General features: G+C 44.8%; 1 protein-coding gene across 1 annotated transcript in view; it reads right to left on the bottom strand.

Moving 5' to 3' along the window:
• nkain4 (sodium/potassium transporting ATPase interacting 4) overlaps positions 1 to 22,175 on the bottom strand; it is a 128,377-nt gene that overhangs the window by 47,645 nt on the left and 58,557 nt on the right. The window contains exons 2-4 of the mRNA XM_080733634.1: positions 20,742 to 20,879; positions 17,750 to 17,830; positions 4,275 to 4,481 (exon numbers count right to left, since the gene is read on the bottom strand). Of these exons, the coding sequence (XP_080589760.1) occupies positions 4,275 to 4,481; positions 17,750 to 17,830; positions 20,742 to 20,879 (426 nt within the window). The remainder of the gene's footprint in view (positions 1 to 4,274; positions 4,482 to 17,749; positions 17,831 to 20,741; positions 20,880 to 22,175) is intronic.

The raw sequence follows: 22,175 nt of genomic DNA on the forward strand, positions 1-22,175 counted from the left end.
AAAAAGAGCAGACCAATACAATTTAAGTGATTAAATGTCTGAAAAAAAACAACATTAACACAAATCCAACATCGACTGATGACAATACTATCAAAGAAGCCTATGAAGGTAGACATAGACATGTCTATCTAAGAAGTCTACCTATGAAATTGATGAAAATCTGCAACACAGTTTCATACAAAATGCAGAGGGGGTCCCTGCTTCATCTGTCTCTCAGCTAAGGGGTCCTTGGCCTGAAAGACCCCTGAATGAAATACAGTTAACTCGGGTCCATTTTACCAAGAACAGAATGCTTAAGCGTTCAGTGTATTCCATTGGACAGTAATGGAGATACGATATGGAAGCAGAATGCAGTTGAGCATCGCTGTGTGAATGACTGTTACTACACATGTTCCAGGCAGCACTGTGTGAATGACTGTTACTACACATGTTCCAGGCAGTGCCATGAATCAGCGTGCAGCTGTGTGACAGTGACGCCTCCATTACCGCGGCCCCGCCACACGCATGCATCATTTTTCATCTTAATGAAACGCTCTCTCCTTGGAGCGCCAGGCTAAATATTTAATGGGGCTTCTTCTCGCCACCGTGACCTTGAAAATAAAGCCTTCTCCACACTATAAAGACAAAGGGCCCATACTTCTCGGCTGTCATTCTGTTCTCATACCCCTTCCCCCCCGCTGCCCCCCCTTTCTTTGTTCTTTGTTGCTTGCAGATTGGCTATGTCTGCCTAAAGTCCACCACCCGCCCCCCCCCCCCATAGGTGAGCTCACAGAAGATGGGAAAAACATGCCATGCCATGCGAGGCCTTATGATTTAAAGACCTCATTTCCCCTCTTCCTCTCGAGAGCCGTTCCCACGGTAAAGCCATATAAAAACGCTTGGGTTGGACGATGGCATCAGAGAGCATGTGCAAAGGGAGGGGGGGTCCCCGTCTCATAAGCAGTGAGTACATACATGGATACATAGGCCTACACATGAGAAGAACCTAGGGCCGAGGACACCAACTTCCTCTGTGAAGCAATATGAACTGAACCCCAAAACCCCCCAAAAAACCCTAAACCAACAACATAATTACAGATTCCTCTTTAAAAACAAGATGGCGAAAGCACACATTCCCTATATTGTTGTGACCTACCGTCGTAACAATATATCGAAGTCTCTAACCCTACCTAGCACTAACCCGAACCGCACGCCGGACAAATGAGACGTCAGACTTCCGTAAAGCTGGTTGCCTACTGCTGCGTTTTTCGGGCCGAATATCGGAGTGAATTTCGGAGAACGCAAATAAAAAAATCAACCTCACGTTGTGTCAGTCACGTTTGCACACTGCCGCCCGTTTCACGCACCACTCAGTCCCTTGCTCTCTCTATCTCTCTCTCTCTCCTTACCCTGAAAAACGCATTTCGCAACGAAAAACGCAGCAGTGTGCAACCACCTTAAGGCTGTGGCTGGGATGGAGAGTGTTACGAGAAGCGACGCGCGCTTCAAGCTTGTAGATCTGCTACTGTACGTTTGGACATATGAGGTTTCCGCCCGACAGAGAAAAAATACAACAGTGAAAGATATGGTGGTGGTTCTAGAGCTTCAGTGTGTGAGAGGCCCTGTACAGTGGGCATGTAGAGACCTGTGTGTGTCTGTGTGAGTCACCGTGAGAGAGAGAGAGTGCAAGTGTATAATTAGTGTTAACTGGGTGAGACATCTCTCACCTCCCTGTCAAGCACCGTAAAATGTATGTGGTACGTGTGTGTGTGTGTGTGTGTGTGTGTGTGTGTGTGTGTGTGTGTGTGTGTGTGTGTGTGTGTGTGTGTGTGTGTGTGTGTGTGTGTGTGTGTGTGTGTGTGTGTGTGTGTGTGTGTGTGTGTGCGTGCGTTATCCCCTCCTCTTTACATTAAGAACCGACTTCCCTGCAGCGAGATGTGTGTGTGTGTGTGTGTGTGTGTGTGTGTGTGTGTGTGTGTGTGTGTGTGTTGCGTTATCCCCTCCTCTTTACATTAAGAACCGACTTCCCTGCAGCGAGATTAGTCATACACAGCATGACTGTGTGTGTGTGTGTGTGTGTGTGTGTGTGTGTGTGTGTGTGTGTGTGTGTGTGTGTGTGTGTGTGTGTGTGTGTGTGTGTGTCAGTCGGCCGATGTTCGCAGCTGGGAATCTGTGACTCAGCCCGTCATAAAAACAGATCAATTTTGCATTCAGCGACAGCGGTCAATATGACCCCCACTCCCCCTCCCAGGAGAGGTCGGTGTCGGGTTGAATGTCAGAGCGTCGGTCGAAGACATTTGATTCCGGGAGAAAAGACAGCCACACTTTCCCCCTTTTTTTTTAATAGTTTTTGCGTTTTATGAATCTGAGGGTGAATGTGCTTCTTATTGCGGTCCTGCATTTTGGTGTGTGTGTGTGTGTGTGTGTGTGTGTATGTGATCTACAAGCTCACAAACACATTGTGAGCATGTAGATCGGCTATTTTTAAATGGCCAAAATCTATATTGCTGAAGTGGGTTATGTATGTTTTGTAATAATAATAAAAATCTTCAAAGTAACTAGTAACTAAGGTTTTCAAATAAGTGTAGTGGTGGTACAATAATCCAGTGGTTCTCAACCTTTTCAGGCCGGGACCCCCAAAATAATCATATTTTAACTGGGGACCCCCCACCCACCCTGACGAGCGCTAAGAGTTGAGGAATTACATTTTGTAACACGGTACTATTGTGAAAATGTCTGCCAGTGATATTTGACAATTTGGCCAATGTTTAATTAGTCATTTTAGAGGTATAAAAATTCCTTAAATTCACTTTAGAAATGTGCATATACCAAACATTATATGTTGGGTTTATTTACTGTTGAGTGAGAAAACAATGTTGCACATTAAGTAGCCTGGGCTGGCTTCCAATTTCAGGCTTTTGATCCGGTCGGGAGCGGAAGGGCTCCTACGTTTTTCTGTAGTCCAAAACGGACTACACGTTGGCCGGAAACAACGCCCGGAAACAGTTTTAACCCGTACTTGCGCATGCGCTAACTACTTGGGTTAACTGGGTTGAAACTGTTTCCGGTCGTTGTTTCCGGCCAAAGTGTAGTCCGTTTTGGACTACAGAAAAACGTAGGAGCCCTTCCGCTCCCGACCGGATCAAACGGCCCGTTTAGTAAACGAAGACCAGGCTTTCCCCCAGCGGAAAGCCTGGTGATGCGAGGTTACACATTAAGTTAGTCATCTCCGACCCACAGGTTGAGAACCAGTGCTTTACACCACCGCTGGGTGCATCATGGTACTGTAACTCTGGGTGCATCATGGTACTGTAACTCTGGGTGCATCATGGTACTGTAACTCTGGGTGCATCATGGTACTGTAACTCTGGGTGCATCATGGTACTGTAACTCTGAGTGCATCATGGTACTGTAACTCTGGGTGCATCATGGTACTGTAACTCTGGGTGCATCATGGTACTGTAACTCTGGGTGCATCATGGTACTGTAACTCTGGGTGCATCATGGCACTGTAACTCTGGGTGCATCATGGTACTGTAACTCTGGGTGCATCATGGTACTGTAACTCTGGGTGCATCATGGTACTGTAACTCTGTGTGCATCATGGTACTGTAACTCTGTGTGCATCATGGTACTGTAACTCTGGGTGCATCATGGTACTGTAACTCTGGGTGCATCATGGTACTGTAACTCTGTGTGCATCATGGTACTGTAACTCTGGGTGCATCATGGTACTGTAACTCTGGGTGCATCATGGTACTGTAACTCTGGGTGCATCATGGTACTGTAACTCTGGGTGCATCATGGTACTGTAACTCTGGGTGCATCATGGTACTGTAACTCTGGGTGCATCATGGTACTGTAACTCTGGGTGCATCATGGTACTGTAACTCTGGGTGCATCATGGTACTGTAACTCTGGGTGCATCATGGTACTGTAACTCTGGGTGCATCATGGTACTGTAACTCTGGGTGCATCATGGTACTGTAACTCTGGGTGCATCATGGTACTGTAACTCTGGGTGCATCATGGTACTGTAACTCTGGGTGCATCATGGTACTGTAACTCTGGGTGCATCATGGTACTGTAACTCTGGGTGCACCATGGTACTGTAACTCTGGGTGCATCATGGTACTGTAACTCTGGGTGCATCGTAGTACTGTAACTCTGGGTGCATCAAGGTACTGTAACTCTGGGTGCATCATGGTACTGTAACTCTGGGTGCATCATGGTACTGTAACTCTGGGTGCATCATGGTACTGTAACTCTGGGTGGTACAATAATAATCTACTCACGGCCAGGAGGATCTGCGTGGCGCTCTGCATGACCTCGATGTACTGGTAGTCCAGGAGGCAGCCCATGACGGTGAAGTAGGACTGGCTCTCTGTGGCGGCGCGGACCCCCGGCGGGGGCTGGAACACCTCGCTCTTCACGCAGCCCGGCCCGTGCTCCCGCCACCAGGAGTGGTGCGCCGAGATGTTGAACGTGAGCAGGTCACTGTCCTGGGGAGGGGAGGAGAGGTTGAGGCCACGTCACAGTGTCAGGTCTGCTTATTATTGCGACCGTAGGTCGCAGTTAACTATGAAACCCGGCACATGTTGTCCGTGTATCCGCGTATCTCTGTAGGTCACGCCTGACACTGGTTCCCCTGACACATCACTGTGACATCGCAGGTCTATGGGTTTGTCGCTCTGACATCATGCTCTGACATCACTGTGATGTCAGGGGAACAACTCTTCTTTCGTGTATCATTGTCTTGATTGGTTGACATTTTATTTCACAAGATTTCTTGTTACTTAGGGGAGGCCTAACGGAATGGTTTTGCCGCTCTGACATCACACTCTGGCTTCACAGTGATGGCACATTAACAGAATCCCTTTTATGCCCATATATGGAGTTATACATGGGCATAATAAAATAGCAGATCTACAAGCTCACAGCGCGGCACTCAAGCTTGTATATCTGCTATTTTTCAATAGTTAAAACATTAAATAATTCTAGGCCTGAATGGGCTAGTGGTATTTCTGTTATTATACTGTAAAATCCTGCTCCGAGTTGAATTAATGCTGTGATGCTGCAATAAATCATTTATTTAAATAAAACATGATTGTAACCAATCTGAATATGTAAGGTAGAGCATGTTAACACAATTTATTACACGGCTCGGTCGAATGCTCGATTCTGTCAATCACTGTATTCACCGGTGTGTTATATTTCTGAATAATGACTGCTGAACTCAATAACTAACGGTCTAATCAGTGTCTCAGAGCAACTGGCTCGTATCAATCTAAGTTTCTTGGTTTTTGCCGTAGACTCAAGAATGTGTTTAAAAAAAAACATTAGAGGCGAGAAGTAGACAATGCAGTAACAAAATAGCCATTCATATTTGATCAACACTTCCTAACGGGGTTTTCAGAGCCAACCAAGTTGCACTGCACGCACCTGGCATAAATGAATGGATTATTTCAGCATCCTAAGCAATGACATCCTCAATCAAATCTTTTTTGTTGTTGTTACATTTGGGTTAATTTACTAGTAAGTAGGGATGGTCCGATCAGGTTTTTTGGAACCGATCACAGAGCACCGATCAAAAAGTTTGATCACCCGATACCGATCAATCACCGATCCAATCAAGTTATTATTTATATATTATTTATATTTTCTAAATGTTAATGTTTTAACTTTAATTAATTAATTCACTCATGAATTCATTTATATATTTGCCTTATAGTTATTTACCAGCATTACTATGTATTTATTATCATAGCAGTAACTAATTATTCCTTCAGCACTGTGGAAATCAATACCCCAAAATGGCCTCAAGTGGGCATACTGAACGGCTGATTGATCGGATGCACCGATCGGATCGGATCGGATCGGTGAATTTACCTTTTGATCTAAACCACCGATTATCGCCGATCACGCTTTGATCGGCCCGATCCGATCCATTGCCGATTGATCGGTAACATCTCTACTAGTAAGACGCCTCAGGGCGACAAGCCCTAAAGGGCGAGGTCACACCATGTCTTGGCCATTTGGCTAGTGATGTACATCGGACCAGTTACCCATACAGTATATGGACATCCCTGGTACCCATATATGGGGATCCTTGTACTGTATATGGAGATATGCTGTGAGAGCCCAAACATACTCAGTTATTCGTTATGTGAAAGTCCTATGACGTCCATGGACAGTTTGTTTGTGTAAATACAGAGAGGCTGCAGGAAAACTGTGGTCACTTCTAGCTTCCGTCAGCACAGCCTATACGCAGTGAGGTTGATGTTTATGATGAAATGTTAGAATTTTTCATCAGATATTAAAGATGAGATTATTACACCACAGAGCCTGCAGAGGAGGGACGAAGTTTATCTGAGACATAGGCTGGGCATCTGTGATTTAGAAAAAAGAAAAATATATAGACCTATATGTGGAAAAACAAGCTGTTTTCCCCTCTTTCTATTTGCAAATAGGACTGATTAGTGGAGCCTATAATAATTTTAATTATACTTTTATTTATGTTCATAATTATTATTCCCCTCTTCTCTGCTGCCAGTAGGCTACAACATTACATACACATATGCATGATTCATAATAAATCACTTTGCACATCTCACAACGCTGTGCAGCACGACGCCTTGTGAGTTTGTAGATTGAATAATGTGCGCATTCTGCGCGACACCGCTGCACGTTGGATCAAACATTGGTCGTTAGTGTGAATTGAGTTCAGCTGCAAGCCTACTTGTGCAGAAAGACAGACAGCTAGACAACGCGAAACATTAAGCCTTATCTGCTTCTAGTTGGCAAGAGAAATGACAAATGAACACAATCCAAAGGCATTAAGAAAGAGGAGTAAACAGTCAAAAGGGGCGTTTAAAGAGGAATATGGACAGCAAACTTTGTGTTTATCCGATTCCTACCTATACCTGGTCTCATCTACGCAAAGCCATTTGAGAAGCACCACGGCTTTGCCGTGACAGTTTTGGCTGCTTGCAAGGATTTTAGACACAGCACCAAAGATGAAGCATGGATATGGCATCAGTTAGTTTTCACCGAAGACAGAAGCAGTTTGACCACAAGTAGCCTACAACGGTACAAGCTCACAGCAGCAACACCACTCCACTGCTGCGTGGTGTGTGACTCTGCGGACTGTGTGTGTGTGTGTGTGTGTGTGTGTGAGTGTGTGTGAGAGAGAGAGAAAGACGGTCCGCAGCAGCAGCGTTCGCTCGCTCGTATAGTGCTACCAATCTAGTGGGACTGTCAGTAGTAGGCCTTGACCAATCCTCAAAGTATCCAATCATCAGACCGGGACGGACACTACACACGTACGGACGGACGGACGGACGGACGGACGGACGGACGGGACAGGACAGATATAAAACCTGTTCATTCTGGACTGATATGACCATATATGGACATGGGACACACATTTTGTTTTTGAAAAACCCTATTCATTCTGGACTGATATTCTGGACGTACGGGACAGATAAAACCTGTTCGTTCTGGACTGGAATGACCATATATGGACATGAGGTGACAGACATTTTGTTTTTGATAAAACCTGTTCATTCTGGACTGGGATGACCATATATGGACATGAAACACACATTTTGTTTTTGAAAAAACCTGTTCATTCTGGACTGAAATTACCATATATGGGCGTGGGACACACAAAGCCACTCATTGGAAGCGGCTTTCACCGCTTCATAAAGTAAAATGAATAAATCTCAAAATAATCTGAGGGGCCAGAAATAATTTCCGAGGGGCCAGTTTTGGCCCGCGGGCCGCCTATTGCCGACCCCTGACCTAGATCTCCATATATGGAGCTGGTCAATACCTAAATCTGACCTCACGGACTCCATATATGGATATAGCTGACCTGTTCTGATATCACTGTGATGACTCGACCAGCTCAGTAGAAGGGTATGCATGCCAAAGCAGCCATGTGCATGCACATGCGCGACCTCGCCCTTTGCTTCTCGCCGTTAGGGTGTCTTACTGGTAAAGTTATGTTAGTAAAAAGCAGGTGAAGGAATAATGTGAGCTCAGTAGACGGACACACAGCACCCAGACAGACGGCAGGACATTGCACCACAGTCATGGCGGTGCGCTCCACAGGGGAGCGCTCAGGAAATCACTCTATATAGATTACGGCCATATACACGCGCACACACAGGTCAGGTTGGATGTTAAGTCGTCTTTATACTGTCCTTTGTGTTAGTAGTATTATTATCACTTCTCTGTACTTCTCTGTATTGTCGGTTCATCCTTACTGCTGCTATGACAACTGGATTATTCCCCTCAGGGCTCAGGATTAAGATGGTAAATGGTACCTTTATATATAGCACCAATATCCCCAAACACTTTACAATGTGTACATTCACACACACTGATGGCAGAGGAAACCATGCAAGGCATCATGGTATCTATCTATCTATCTATCTATATCTATCTATCATTCTACAGTATCTCTCTCTCTCTCTCTCTCTCTCTCTCTCTCTCTCTCTCTCTCTCTCTCTCTCTCTCTCTCTCTCTCTCTCTCTCTCTCTCTCTCTCTCTCTCTCTCTCTCTCTCTCTCTCTCTCTCTCTCTCTCTCTCTCTCTCTCTCTCTCTCTCTCTCTCTCTCTCTCTCTCTCTCTCTCTCTCTCTCTCTCTCTCTCTCAAGCAGAAGAATGGTGGTCAAAATATGAAACAATACTAGGCTATATGGTATCATCCTCATACAATAATAATCATTCTATTCTGTATACTGTAGTAATCCCATCCAATTTGAGTGTTGATCTCATTGGCTCACCTTTCCCCTTAAGATCCTCTTGTTTTCTTTATTTTTCTCTCTCTTACTCTCTCTCTCTCTCACACACACACACACACACACACACACACACACACACACACACACACACACACACACACACACACACACACACACACACACACACACACACACACACACACACACACACACACACACGTGTAGCTGAAGGTCAATAGGTGGGATTTGGAAGAATAACCCATCATAACCGGGAAAGTGTCCGCCTCATTTCATATTTCCGCGTTGGCCATTCAAAAAATAGCAGATCTACAAGCTTGTACATATCTGCTATTTCCAAGAATCTCAGAAGTGCAAGAACTAATACTGATTTAGAAGTACATTTCGAAGAATGGGCCTGTGGTGGAAAAAGCGCTCACATTTCATACTTAAGTAAAAGTATCAATACTGCAATGTAGAAATACTCTGTTACAAGTAGAAGTCCGGTATTAAAAATGGACGTGAGTAAAAGTACAAAAGTACTGGTATCAAAATGTACCTATAAACTACCAAAAGTAAAAGTACAACATGTTTGTAAATAGCAGATCTACAAGCTCACAACACGTCACGGTGCTTGTAGATCGGCAATTTTCAAATAGCCTCGGTATAATATAGGGCTCAAGTGGATTAATGCATGTTATATAACATAATCATTTGTATCTGCAAAGTAACAAGTCACTAAAGTGTTCGAATAAATGTAGTGGAGTGAACATATTGGATCCGAGATGTAGTGGAGTAGAAGTAAAAGTAATTGGAAATTGGAAACAATCAAGTAAAGTACAAATAGCTCAAAATTGTAATTGTACAGCAACACTTGTGGAATACTTTCAGCCGTCTGTAAACGAGGAAATACTTTGTTTTGTTTTTAGTTTGGAGTCAAATTATTCATTTAATTTAGTAGCCGGTAATAAGCGGGATAACGACTGGTTCTCCATAAATAACAATCCCTTCAGCCTGATAACTCCGCTCGGCTGCGCCTCGGGGAGTTATCAGGGTGTCGGTGTTGTTATTTCTGGAGAACGAACGTGGAGCCAGTCGTTATCCCTTACTTAGTTACTTTGCACCACTGGCCGCAGGCCTTAGTGGGATAATGATCTGACAGATGCCGGTGTGATGGGAGCTGTGATCCAGCGAAGCGTGACCGCCACAAGTTACAGTAAAAACCCCGCTGGTCGATAGTGGAGAGGCCTGACTGTCAACCACGTCACAATTATCCCCCCGCGCACACACACACACACACACACACACACACACACACACACACACACACACACACACACACACACACACACACACACACACACACACACACACACACACACACACACACACACACACACACACACACACACACACACACACGCGCACGCACACACACACCACACACACACACACACACACACATTCACCAGTGTTAGTGAGGTTGGGTTTAGGTGGTGGGAACACCGGCCCGTCGGCATATTGACCCCGACCCATTCTACAAACCGTCACAGTCCGTCAGCAACCTTGCGTCTCCAAGTTTCAAATTTGTAGAAGAAGAAGAAGTGTTAGCCAGCACCCTAAAATACCTCTGGGAACTCAGATTGGCCAGCACAACACTTCTGAATAACTTTGTATTTTTTTTTTTTTAAAACAGGCCCATCATGGCTTGGAGGCAACGCACAGCATTCTATCAGGATTACTGTCAAAATAACTCACTAGCCCGTTTAGCATCGGCCGTTTTTTTTTCTACTCGTTTGAGAGAAGACATAATTGATGGCGGTGTCACAGCGGGGTGGGGTGTCTTTCACCAGACAGCCTCTAAAGAGCCGCTAATAGGACATTAAAGATGCCACCCCGCGGTGACGAGTGACTCCCGGTCGATCTGTCACCGTGCAAAAATAAAAGTGCACCGGTGTGTCTGAGGTCTGTGCACGGTAACAAAGATAAGAATTCCTTGAGTGTTCGTTTAACTCAGAGAGGGTGCAAATGTAACCAAACGGACCCATGAGGGTATATATTTGCACCCTCTCTGAGTTAGAAAGGGGATAATTTAAGACCGAGGCTTTTCCAGTGTGAGTTCCTTCCAGGATAATGTGCTTTAGTGTGGCTTTTCCTTTGGAGTATCGTTTCTCTGACAGATAGCTTGACTTCTGAGGTCTTTTTATGCAAATGTCTTTAAAAAAAAGACGTGAGTTGTGTGTATGCCTGCCTGCCTGCGTGCCCGTGGCGTGTGCGGCCGCGTGTGTCTGCTTTTTGTGTAACTTTGAAAGAGGAAAAAGTGAACGAGAGACTACAAAGAGAGTAGAGAGAGTAGAGAGAGTAGAGAGAGAGACAGAGACAGAGAGCATTGTATATGGTGTGTTCTTTTTGGAGGGGGGTGGGTGGGGGATGAGTACAGCAGGGGTCTGAAGGGTGGTCCGGGGCCAGTGTCTGGGATCAATAGGAAATGACAGAGCATGTGCCATCTGACTCCGACAACAAGACCCCCAGTAGGACCCTTGCGCGCACGCACACACACACGCACACACGCGCACACACACACACACACACACACACACACACACACACACACACACACACACACACACACACACACACACACACACACACACACACACACACACACACACACACACACACACACACACACACACACACACACACACACACACGTTTGTATATTACTATACTTGTGAGGCTGTCAAATTCTTTTGATGGAGACTTAACGAATGGCATAAAAGTGCTTTTTTGTATCCGTGAGACTAGATGAATCATTTTCTAATTGCAAACTTTAAAAACCCGTTTTAAAGCATTAAAACAAGCATTTCTCTTGAGAGGAACAGGATAACTATCCTCACAGCGTATCTATCATTGGTTTTGTATTTATCATTTTAAAAATGATTTATAATAGTGAAAATAGCCGATCTACAAGCACATTTATTTTCAGGAGTTTTGTGCGACAGCCTTGTATGACGAAGCAGGGCTTCCCTTTAAAAAAAAAACGCAAACATTTATGACGAAGCAGGGCTTCCCTTTACAAAAAAACGCAAACATTTGAAACATACAAAGTTTCTGCCCGACAGTGACGACATTCATTCCTATTCTACTATACTTGTGGGGACATGATGTGCCCTCACAAGTATAATAACAGACACGCACACGCGCACACACACACACACACACACACACACACACACACACACACACACACACACACACACACACACACACACACACACACACACACACACACACACACACACACACACACACACACACACACACACACACACACACACACACACACACACACACACACACACACACACACACACACACACACACACACACACCCTGTCAGTTCAATCGGCCATGCACTGTGGTCACGGTGGGCTATGCTATAACGCAGGATTAGCTGACCGTGGTTTATGATAAAAAATGGGTTGGAGGTCTCCTCCCAGCATGCGGACGGAGGAGGTTTTGGTCGCGTGTGCGGCTGTACACACACCCACGCACGAGCGTGTGTGTGTGTGTGTGCACGTACGTGTGTGTGTGTGTGTGTGTGTGTGTGTGTGTGTGTGTGTGTGTGTGCGTGCGTGCGCTCCATTAGCCCAGCTCTCCTCCTGGCCACCATATGCAGGGCTGGGAGCCCAGGCCCGCCTCCATCTGTCGGGTTTAATGCCCAGTCTTCAGCCCCTAGCAGCTGGTCTTTACCAGGCTCATTATTCCAGCTAGGAACCATCGCACACACACACACACACACACACACACACACACACACACACACACACACACACACACACACACACACACACACACACACACACACACACACACACACACACACACACACACACACACACACACACACACACACACACACACACACACACACACACACACACACACACACACACTCCACAGACAAAGACGGACACACTTGCTGGAGCCAAGGTCTATCTCATCGTTGACAGAATGGGCAGCAGCAGAGCTGGGTGAAGGGAAGGTGTTGCTAGAATCCATGCCGGCCATCTGAGCCGGTGTGAGGGAGAGAGAACACATAACGCTTCCTACATGAACGCTCTCTCTCTGTGTGAGGGTCAGCCAGGACAGGCAGGGCCCGCTGCCAAGCAAGCAGCCACTCTCACAGTCCATCTGGGGGCCAAGCAACACCAGGAGTATGTGTGTGTGTGTGTGTGTGTGTGTGTGTGTGTGTGTGTGTGTGTGTGTGTGTGTGTGTGTGTGTGTGTGTGGTGGATAAGAGTAGGGATGGGACGATATGAATATGTCATATCACGACAAAAGAAATCGCAATTAGTCAGTCTGTCCGTCACGTCACACTTTTCCCCTACTCATATCTCCGCCACCATTACCCCTATCTTTGCCAAACTTTGCACACACGCACTCCTTGGCTGCCAAACCACAACCTCCACCCCTCATTTCTCACATGTCCCTCTGTTAGCGCCACCATGGGGCTGATTCTTACAAAACACATTTTTCGACACTGCTCCTACAGATTTTGCCCTAAAATCACACAAAGCGGTACACAGTATCTCTAAAGTCATGTCATCAACATGGATCTGTCTCAATTCCCATATTCCCTCCTGATTGCCTACCATTGCCTTCTAAAGTTTGTGTATATGCGAACTGACGATCGCTTAATTATCACGAGAATCAAAATCCATTATCCTGGGGCGGAACATATGCCAAAAAATAGCAGATCTATAACCTCACAACTCTGTAGATCGGCTATTTTTTGGCAAAGACCTTTGATAGAGAGTGAAAAAAAGACTGTATCAACTACGTATATTATAATTACCTTTTACCAATTATAGAGGGTTTAAGTGGTACCGGATATGCAGCTCGGCAAATAAAAGGTGAATTGATCCAAGTGCGTGACGGAGGACGATATCACAATATATTAAATCTCCACGATGCGATTATCGTGTGCAGTGACATCATTACGTGCGCGTCCCGCGTGAAATACGCGTTCATGTCGCCCAGAGACGCATGCACGTCATGTTTCTGGGGTCCCTGGGACGCGCCTCCATTATTAATCCATAATTTACCGCATCGCGGTAAAAGAAAAACATTAGCGATTAGCGAATTAGCGAATTAGCGAAAGGCCGCGATGTTCTGCTAAGTAGACTTCCCAAGCAATATGGAGACGTTTAAATTTTTGAAATCCCTTCATAATTGACTACGCAATGATCAAATCAAACCGTGGTGTCTGTCTTTGCTTCCTATTAAACCTGCGGAGAGGAGAGGAGCCAACTGTCTGTCTAACAGCACGTACAAGTTTATTTCCGTTCCAACAGAGTAGGTTCCAACGGAGTAGGCCTACTCCATAGCTACAGGTAGTGAATGTTCTTGTAATCATTATAAATATAATGTCCTTAAATCCTTATGCATTGATTAAAAGCTGCCGTTTGTCATAAGCTGAAAGTGAAAGTGATTCTGTGCAACGGTGGCTGCCCATCCTCCTTCCCCCGCACACACAACTTTTGGTGTGTGTCTTAGGGTGCTTTTTTTTGCCTTGATGAAACTTAAGCAAGGCAGCGACATACGGTACTTTCTTCCTTGACAATAATGAGAGGCAGACAATACCATTACTGACATTTTGCTGAATATAAAAACGTTTTATATTGCTAATAGCAAAGTAAAAGGGAATCTTTTGGAAACTTAATGGGTCTGTAACTCGGTGAACAAATGGAACCAAATGGACCTGTTCCATTTGTACTCTAGTTTTTTAACATTTAATATAAATTGGGGTCCCAGTGATATAAATATAATTAAATGGGTGTCTGTAGCCTAGTGTATTTAGAAATCCTAGTTCTAAGTTCAAACATTAGCCAAATTGTAAAATAAATATAAGAAATAGGCAAACATTTTGAAAATAGCCGATCTACAAGCTCAGTCTTTAGACGGCCTTAATAACCTATTGTGGTGTGTAAAATAGCCTATAGAAAAAAGTTAATAATAATAATAATAATGGTAATAATAAGGGTAGGGGTAATAATAATAATAATAATACATAAAAAAGTATCGAAAACGGTATCGAAAAAGGTATCGTATCGATTCCCAGGTATCGAAAAAGGTATCGTATCGATTCAGAGGTGAACGATACCCATCTCCGCGGCGTTGAATTTTTTGGGACCCATAAAATATCCCTGGGACTCATCCGAAAAACCCTTCTGGGGTCCCGGGACTCATTACATTAAAAACCTATTAACATCACTGCGTGTGTGTTTTTTATCACGATAAACGATAACATCGCCAATCGTCCCATCCCTACAGTCCATCTGGGGGCCAAACGACACGAGGAGTATGTGTGTGTTGATGAGACTGAGATACAGAACATGATCTGATGTGGAGAGGAGAGTGGAGAGGAGAGGGGAGAAGAGTGGCAGAGAGGCATGTATCTATTCTGCATCTACGGTAGCATGAGGCCCAAAGACCCAAATTCAGAGTGAACATTTTTAACTAAATCTTTTCTCATGGGGGTCCCTGTACATGTTTTGAGATGGGGGTCCGCAGCCAAATACATATCATGTTGGGGGTCCTTGACATGAAAAGGTTTGAGAACCACTGATGTTTTTCAGAAAACAGTTTTGTAGATTCGGCCCATATCAGCCGTTCTCAAACTTCCTCAAACAAGGACCCCCAAAATGATATGTATTTGGAGAGGAGAGGAGAGGAGAGGAGAGGAGAGGAGAGGAGAGGAGAGGAGGCAAGTAGAACTTGAAAGAAAAGGAGATTAAACAGCGGAACTGAGAAAAGAGGAAAAACTCAGTAAAGGGGAAGAATATGGTGCGGAAATGTAAAAAGTGCAAGGGCAGAAACTTCGCAAAATATATATAAAAGAATACGATAAAAAGATGAAAGGGTTGGGGAGAAGAGAAGGTTGGCCGGAGGAAGGAAGGAAGGAAGAAAGCGTTGTGTTGTGGATGAACTGTTCTGACAGAGACAGATGACATGCTTCTCTTTGTGTCTCAGAGAAGCAGCAGCCCCGGAGCCCCGGAGCCCCCAAGATTTGGAGAAAAACATGACACTCACAGAGAGGATGAAGGCAGTGCATTCTGTCTTCATTCTGCCTTTTATTCTCCCAGTTGCACAGGGAAATATTCACTGTTAAATTAACAGCACAGCAGTACATACCAGTAAAACTCCCTAATCCGGAGATAAGCGACCGTCAGGTCGGCAACCTCATGGTGGGGCTAGAAGAGGGGCATGTGAGAAATCAGGCGCGTATGTTGTGATTTGCCATCTAATTTGCGTGATTTTAGGCCGAAATCTGTAGGAGCAGTGTTCCAAAAATCGGCCTGATGGTGGCGCTAGAAGAGTGGCATGTGAGAAATGAGGGGGAGGTTGTGTTTTGGCAGTCAAGGAGTGTGGGACAACGGTGCCGCAGATATGAGTAGGGCAAATGTGTGACGTGACGGACAGACTGACAGACGTCGGTGGAGGTTTTGATAGTAACTGTGACCTGACCTGACGCAAATAATCGTATAAATTTCCTAGGTTGTCCTAAACTGTGTGATCATAATAATGGGCTTGTGTATTGATTGATTGACTGTCTTTGGCATTGATTGGCATCTTTGTTGACGAATGCTCCACACTCTTCTCCCTCCTGGCTAACAAACTGCACGACAAAATCCCCATCGCAATGAGAACTGCAGACTCACTGCCAGTTTTCTGTCCGTAATCTGCAGATTGGCCTCATCAGACACAACCTTAGCCCTTTGCACTTGACCTACCAGGACATGACGAACATGCAGACAGACCGTGGTCATTTGCTCTCATGCTTTTGTTACCTATTTTCTCTTGACCACAATGTTACATTTTAGATTTAGATTTAGATAACATGTCATATAAGACAGATGCTAGTTTCACTGTTTACGTTGGTATCCTTTCACCGTACAGATTATTTATTGGTACTGGTAGTATATTGTTTTTAGACTGATGCTAGTATCTTTGTTTACCTGTGATCATAGATTACTGAGGCGATCTGCATTTGATGTATGTGTTTACCTTGCTTATTGTAAGTCGCTCTGGATAAGAGCATCTGCTAAATGCTCCTCCGCAAGGTGGAACTAGAACTTTCGGGAACCTGAACCTATTTTTTTGGTTCTGGGTTTGTTTCCATTGCAAATGGTCCGTTTCCAGACGAGGTTCCTGGAATCTTTTTTAGGTCCTGCTCCTGAGGTAGAACTAAACTTTAGTTCTGGGAACCTATGGGAGAGGCCAGCCCAGCAGCGCAAAATATAGCAACTACCGGTATAAAATAACCATTGATTTGAATGGGGAAATGCAAAAACGGCAACCACTCTCGCAATTCCACAGAATTGCAAGTGTCCTGATAATAGAATTGCAGGATTTCAATTTCCAAATGTGACTCATGTCAGGGCAACCGCACTGGCAATTTCCAAAATTGCATCTTTCTAGTTTCCACATGTGATTTCCATTATGTCCATATGTATTTTGGTCCTTGTCAACTGCTTTCCTAGCATACATTCTGTCCCAGCATACATTCTGTACCCACTCTGCCTCTCTCTGTCCTGACTTGTGTGGCTTACTGCAGCGCATGACTCATATCTTCCGACCACCTATATGTGACCTCTGTGAATGTACATACGGTATATCTCTGTATGTGCTTCATAAAACAACAAACTTCAGAACAGGCTGTGGTACGCTGCCATGCTGTCATCATGGTCCTCTGAGCTGGTGCTGGTGTCATCCTGATGTTACCCGGCTTCTATGCAGTGGTGGAAAAGGTACTCACATTTTTTACTTAAATATGAAGTGCCAGACTGTCACGCATGCTGCCATTGGAAATGAAGGGGATGCGTGCGTTCACACGCATTTCACGTAGTCTATGTGAAAGAAGCTTCACTCCTAAAAGAAACAGTCACTCAACCCGCTTTGGCCTAAAGACAAGCCCCACGGTGGGGCTGACAGATGGTTGAGATGTCAGAGACTCACCTTGGACAGGCCTCCCACGTCCAGGTAGAAGCAGATGAGGAACACGTTCCAGGCCACCCACAACGCAGCCCACACTGTATACTGCAAAGAACACACACACACACACACACACACACACACACACACACACACACACACACACACACACACACACACACACACACACACACACACACACACACACACACACACACACACACACACACACACACACACACACACACACACACACACACACACACACACACACACACACACCCGGAGATTAGCTGCATGGAAAAGCTGAGGGCAGCGGGAGAGAGAGGAATTCAGGACGAGACAACAACAAAAAAAACAAGAAGAGCTGAAATGACAGGCGAGTGTTTTGAGTTGAGTTAAGTTATAGTACTGGCCTAGTAGTGCGAGCACACACACACACACGCCCGAGCCCACACACACGTACACACACACGCTCGCGGCTGCGCGCGCGTTTGCACGGCAGAATCCTCTCATTTGGGAGAGAAGAAAACTAAAAGAAAAAACACAGTCAATCTTCTTAAGCCTTGGGCGCGTAGGTTCTCAACCGTTCACAGGGTCAATGGAGTTCATGGACTGTCTGACTGTCAATATACAGCCGCGTACAGACAGACAGACAGACAGACAGACAGACAGACAGACAGACAGACAGACTGACTGACAGTAAGGTGGGATGTCTCTGTGCGGACAGCTAGACAGACAGGAAGGTGAAAAGAAGGCGCTTAATCGATGTGTCCTGAGGGGAAGATTGTGAAATCCTCTCTGACTCAATCCATGGCATGTTGGAAAACCAGAAAAAAACAAGCGGTGGTTCTCAAAGTGGGGTCCGGGGACCCTCCCCAGAGGTAGCCTGGCATGGCCAGACGAATATCACTACGTAGATCAGGGGTCTTCAACGTTTTCAGGCCAAGGACCCCTTAGTTGAGAGAGAGATGAAGCAGGGACCCCCACAACCTTTAGATTCCATATAGTTTCATCGTTTGACAGTGCAATCATCAGTGTATTTTGGATTCATGTCAATTTGTGTTTTCAGATATTTAACAACTTGACCCGTCAATACTTAATAAACTTGACCTTTCACTCTGTAATTAGTCATCTATTTGGTGGAAATATGTGGAACCTGCATTTCCATGGTCTGAATTTAAAAAAATGCCACTGGCGATAAACTTGCTGTGTCAGACATTTTTGCAATGCCTCACTTTTGAGCTAAGTAGCTATTTCCAAACAATCTTGAAAAATGTGTAACGATTTGGAATAATTGAGAAACATTTTAACGACAAAAACAACTTCTCTGATGGTCATGGTTTATGCAGTGTCCTGTGTGGGTCTTTGCTTGTCTATGTCAGTGGTTCTCAAACTGTTTCATGTCAAGGACCCCCTAATTGATATATATAGTTCTCATAGACTAAAGTTATTCACCAAACTTCCAGTGTGAATTTGCCACAGAGTGCGATGAATCTGCCGGGCAAGGATTGCGGGGTAGAGAAAATTACGTTGGTGTCTTTTCCTGATCTCTTGTTCCTAGGCTTCCAACCTGGCACACCTGTCTCTAGTCATCTCAACTCGCACACCTGCCTGCCATCTTCCCATCAACCTGCACAGTATAAAAGCCCTGGTCTTCTCTCCTCTCACAACCAGATCCTTCTCACAGTCTGCTGTGCGTTATTGCTTCTAGACAGTTTTTCCTCCCTTGAGAATTCAGTGCATTTTAGTTCTACAGTGTTCCTGTTTAGATCCCTGCAGGTTTTAGCTTTTTGACACAGTCCTTTTTATTAGTGTGGTTGCCATAACAGGGCACGTATGCTCTAATGTAAGCCTGACAAGCACAGGTTCGATCCCGTCAATCTTTGCTGCATGTCTCTCCCCTTCTCGCCCTCCCTGTTTTCTGGCCACTGAATACTATAAAAAAAGCCCCAAAATATATATCTAAAAAAGGAGAAAGTAAAAATAAAATGGGGATGATCCAGATGAACTAAATCAGAGTCAGTCAGTCACGTCCCCATCTCAGAAAAACGGATGCACTGAGAGGTGCTTTCAGACTGAATAACGGAGTGAAACGGAATGAAAACTCAGGCTGAGTGTCAGGCTGATAGTGTGACTGATTAATGGGGTCTAATTAACATAGGATTAGAGTGATTAGAAAGGTCGAACTTTGCATGGTGAAGAGCAGCGTGGGAACTTCATTGGAATGGAAGGGACACACTTTTAGTCGACGAAATGAACACTGGAACAGACCCGGGTATGCAGGGACGTCATTTGGGTCATCATTTAAGGTTAAATGTTCACATTTAACCTTAAACCTCACTTATTTTATGCAAATTGTCCCCAACTCTGAATTACTTTAACGTGGCATCCCTATTTTGGGAATGTCATTATAGGCGAACAACTTCAGTGCCGCGCTGCGAGCTTGTAAATCTGCTATTTTTTTGAAAAGTCGTGAAAATGTGTGCAAATCTTTTAATATATGTATTTTTTAAGCGAACATTTGTAACTCAAATTTTGTTTCTAGGGGGGGTCCCTGGAACTAAATATTTTGAGATAGGGGTCCGTGGCCAAATACATATGATTCTGGGGGTCCTTCACATGAAAAAGTTTGAGCACCACTGACATAGAAACATAGGTTTTTCAAAAAAACGCGAAGGATTTGAAATATTCAAAGACTTGCACAAATGTTCACGATTTTTCAAAGATAGCAGATCTACAAGATCGTAGCTTGTAGATCTGCTATTTTTCAATAGTTAAAGCACAAAATCTAAATGGGCTAAACCCCCTCCCCCTATGAAGAACATTCATGGGGGGCCTGCAGTGAATCCTTGTACCCAGGGCCCAGAATTTGGTGCGACACGACACCCCTGGGGCAATGGTAACATATTATGTTTTTGCCACCCCCTATTTCTTTCTGAAATGATGCCTCAGGACCCAGGATGAGTGTGCATGGTGAGCTTAGTGTGTTCAGACAGGCGGTGGACTGACTCACCACCATGATGTAGCGCGGTCGGTACTGGATGGTCCCGAACAGGCCCAGGATGACCATGATGATGTGGAAGAAGTTGGACAGGATGGGAGCCCACTGGTACCCCAGGAAGTCAAACACCTGCCTCTCCAGAGACAACATCTGACACAGAGACAGAGAGAGAGACAGAGAGACAGAGACAGAGACAGAGAGAGAGACAGAGAGACAGAGACAGAGAGAGAGACAGAGAGATAGAGAGTATTTTAATAACATCCAGGATTTATGTCACATCTACAGCAGCAGAGCAGCAGCAGCAATTCCTTGGTGTGTACAAAATGTCTGAAACATCCACAATCCCCCACGAAGGTGACATGGACCTTCGTAGTTGCACCTTGTCCACACGGCCGTTTTCATGCCATTTAAACTCTAAGCTTAAGCCTAAGCCTATAAGCCCTAAATGCCTAACCTTGACCCCTTAGCTGAATCTCTTCCTAATTGTGACCTCGAGTCTAAACATTTTTGTTAAGTGGGAAAACAGTTGTGTTTCTTGAGGGGTCTGTCATTTTGGACCTCGCTTGAGCAAACAGCAAACTGATATTTCAGGAATTTTCACCATTTCAGGAAAATCTTTCATTTTGGGGGGTAAAACGTCAACATTGATCAATACAGCAATGCATTGATATTAAAAAAGAAAATGAACTTTGTAAGTCGTACTCTTGAACACTTAAGTCGTTTGTAGCTGAGCTTGTAGATCAGCTATTTTTGGCAAAGAGCTTTGGACGGGAAAAAGAGACAACTAATTACAGAGTGAAAGGTCAAGTTTATTAAGTATTGACAGTTCAAGTGGTTAAATATCTGAAAACACAAATTGACATGAATCCAAAATACACTGATGACTGTGCTGTCAAACGATGAAACTATAGGAATCTATGAAAAGCTTGCTTCATCTCTCTCAACTAAGGGGTCCTTGGTCCTCTTCATTCATGTTCACACGCCACAAACATCCATGAGACCTGGCACAAACCAGACAGACTCCCTCCCGCCAGACAGTGAGAGCAGGTCGTGGCCTATATATAAATACACATTTATTAAATGTAATAAAAAACCCAACAATGACAGATTCATCGATTTCAATCCCCGCTGAGCCAACAGAAAGCTCCACAATTTCCGAGCCCCCCTGCCAGCTATAGCGACACACACACACACACACACACACACACACACACACACACACACACACACACACACACACACACACACACACACACACACACACACACACACACACACACACACACACACACACACACACACACACACACACACACACACACACACACACACACGCACACGCACGGCTAGCGGCCTCCGGCTACACACAACCTCCATGGGAACTTTATGGGAGGCAGGAGGGCTTTCCTTTTATTATTACCACTGTCTAATCCTGGGTGTTCCTTT

The sequence above is a fragment of the Nannobrachium achirus genome (genome assembly GCF_963921795.1).
Source record: "Nannobrachium achirus genome assembly, chromosome: 9".
NCBI classification, from domain to species: domain Eukaryota; kingdom Metazoa; phylum Chordata; class Actinopteri; order Myctophiformes; family Myctophidae; genus Nannobrachium; species Nannobrachium achirus.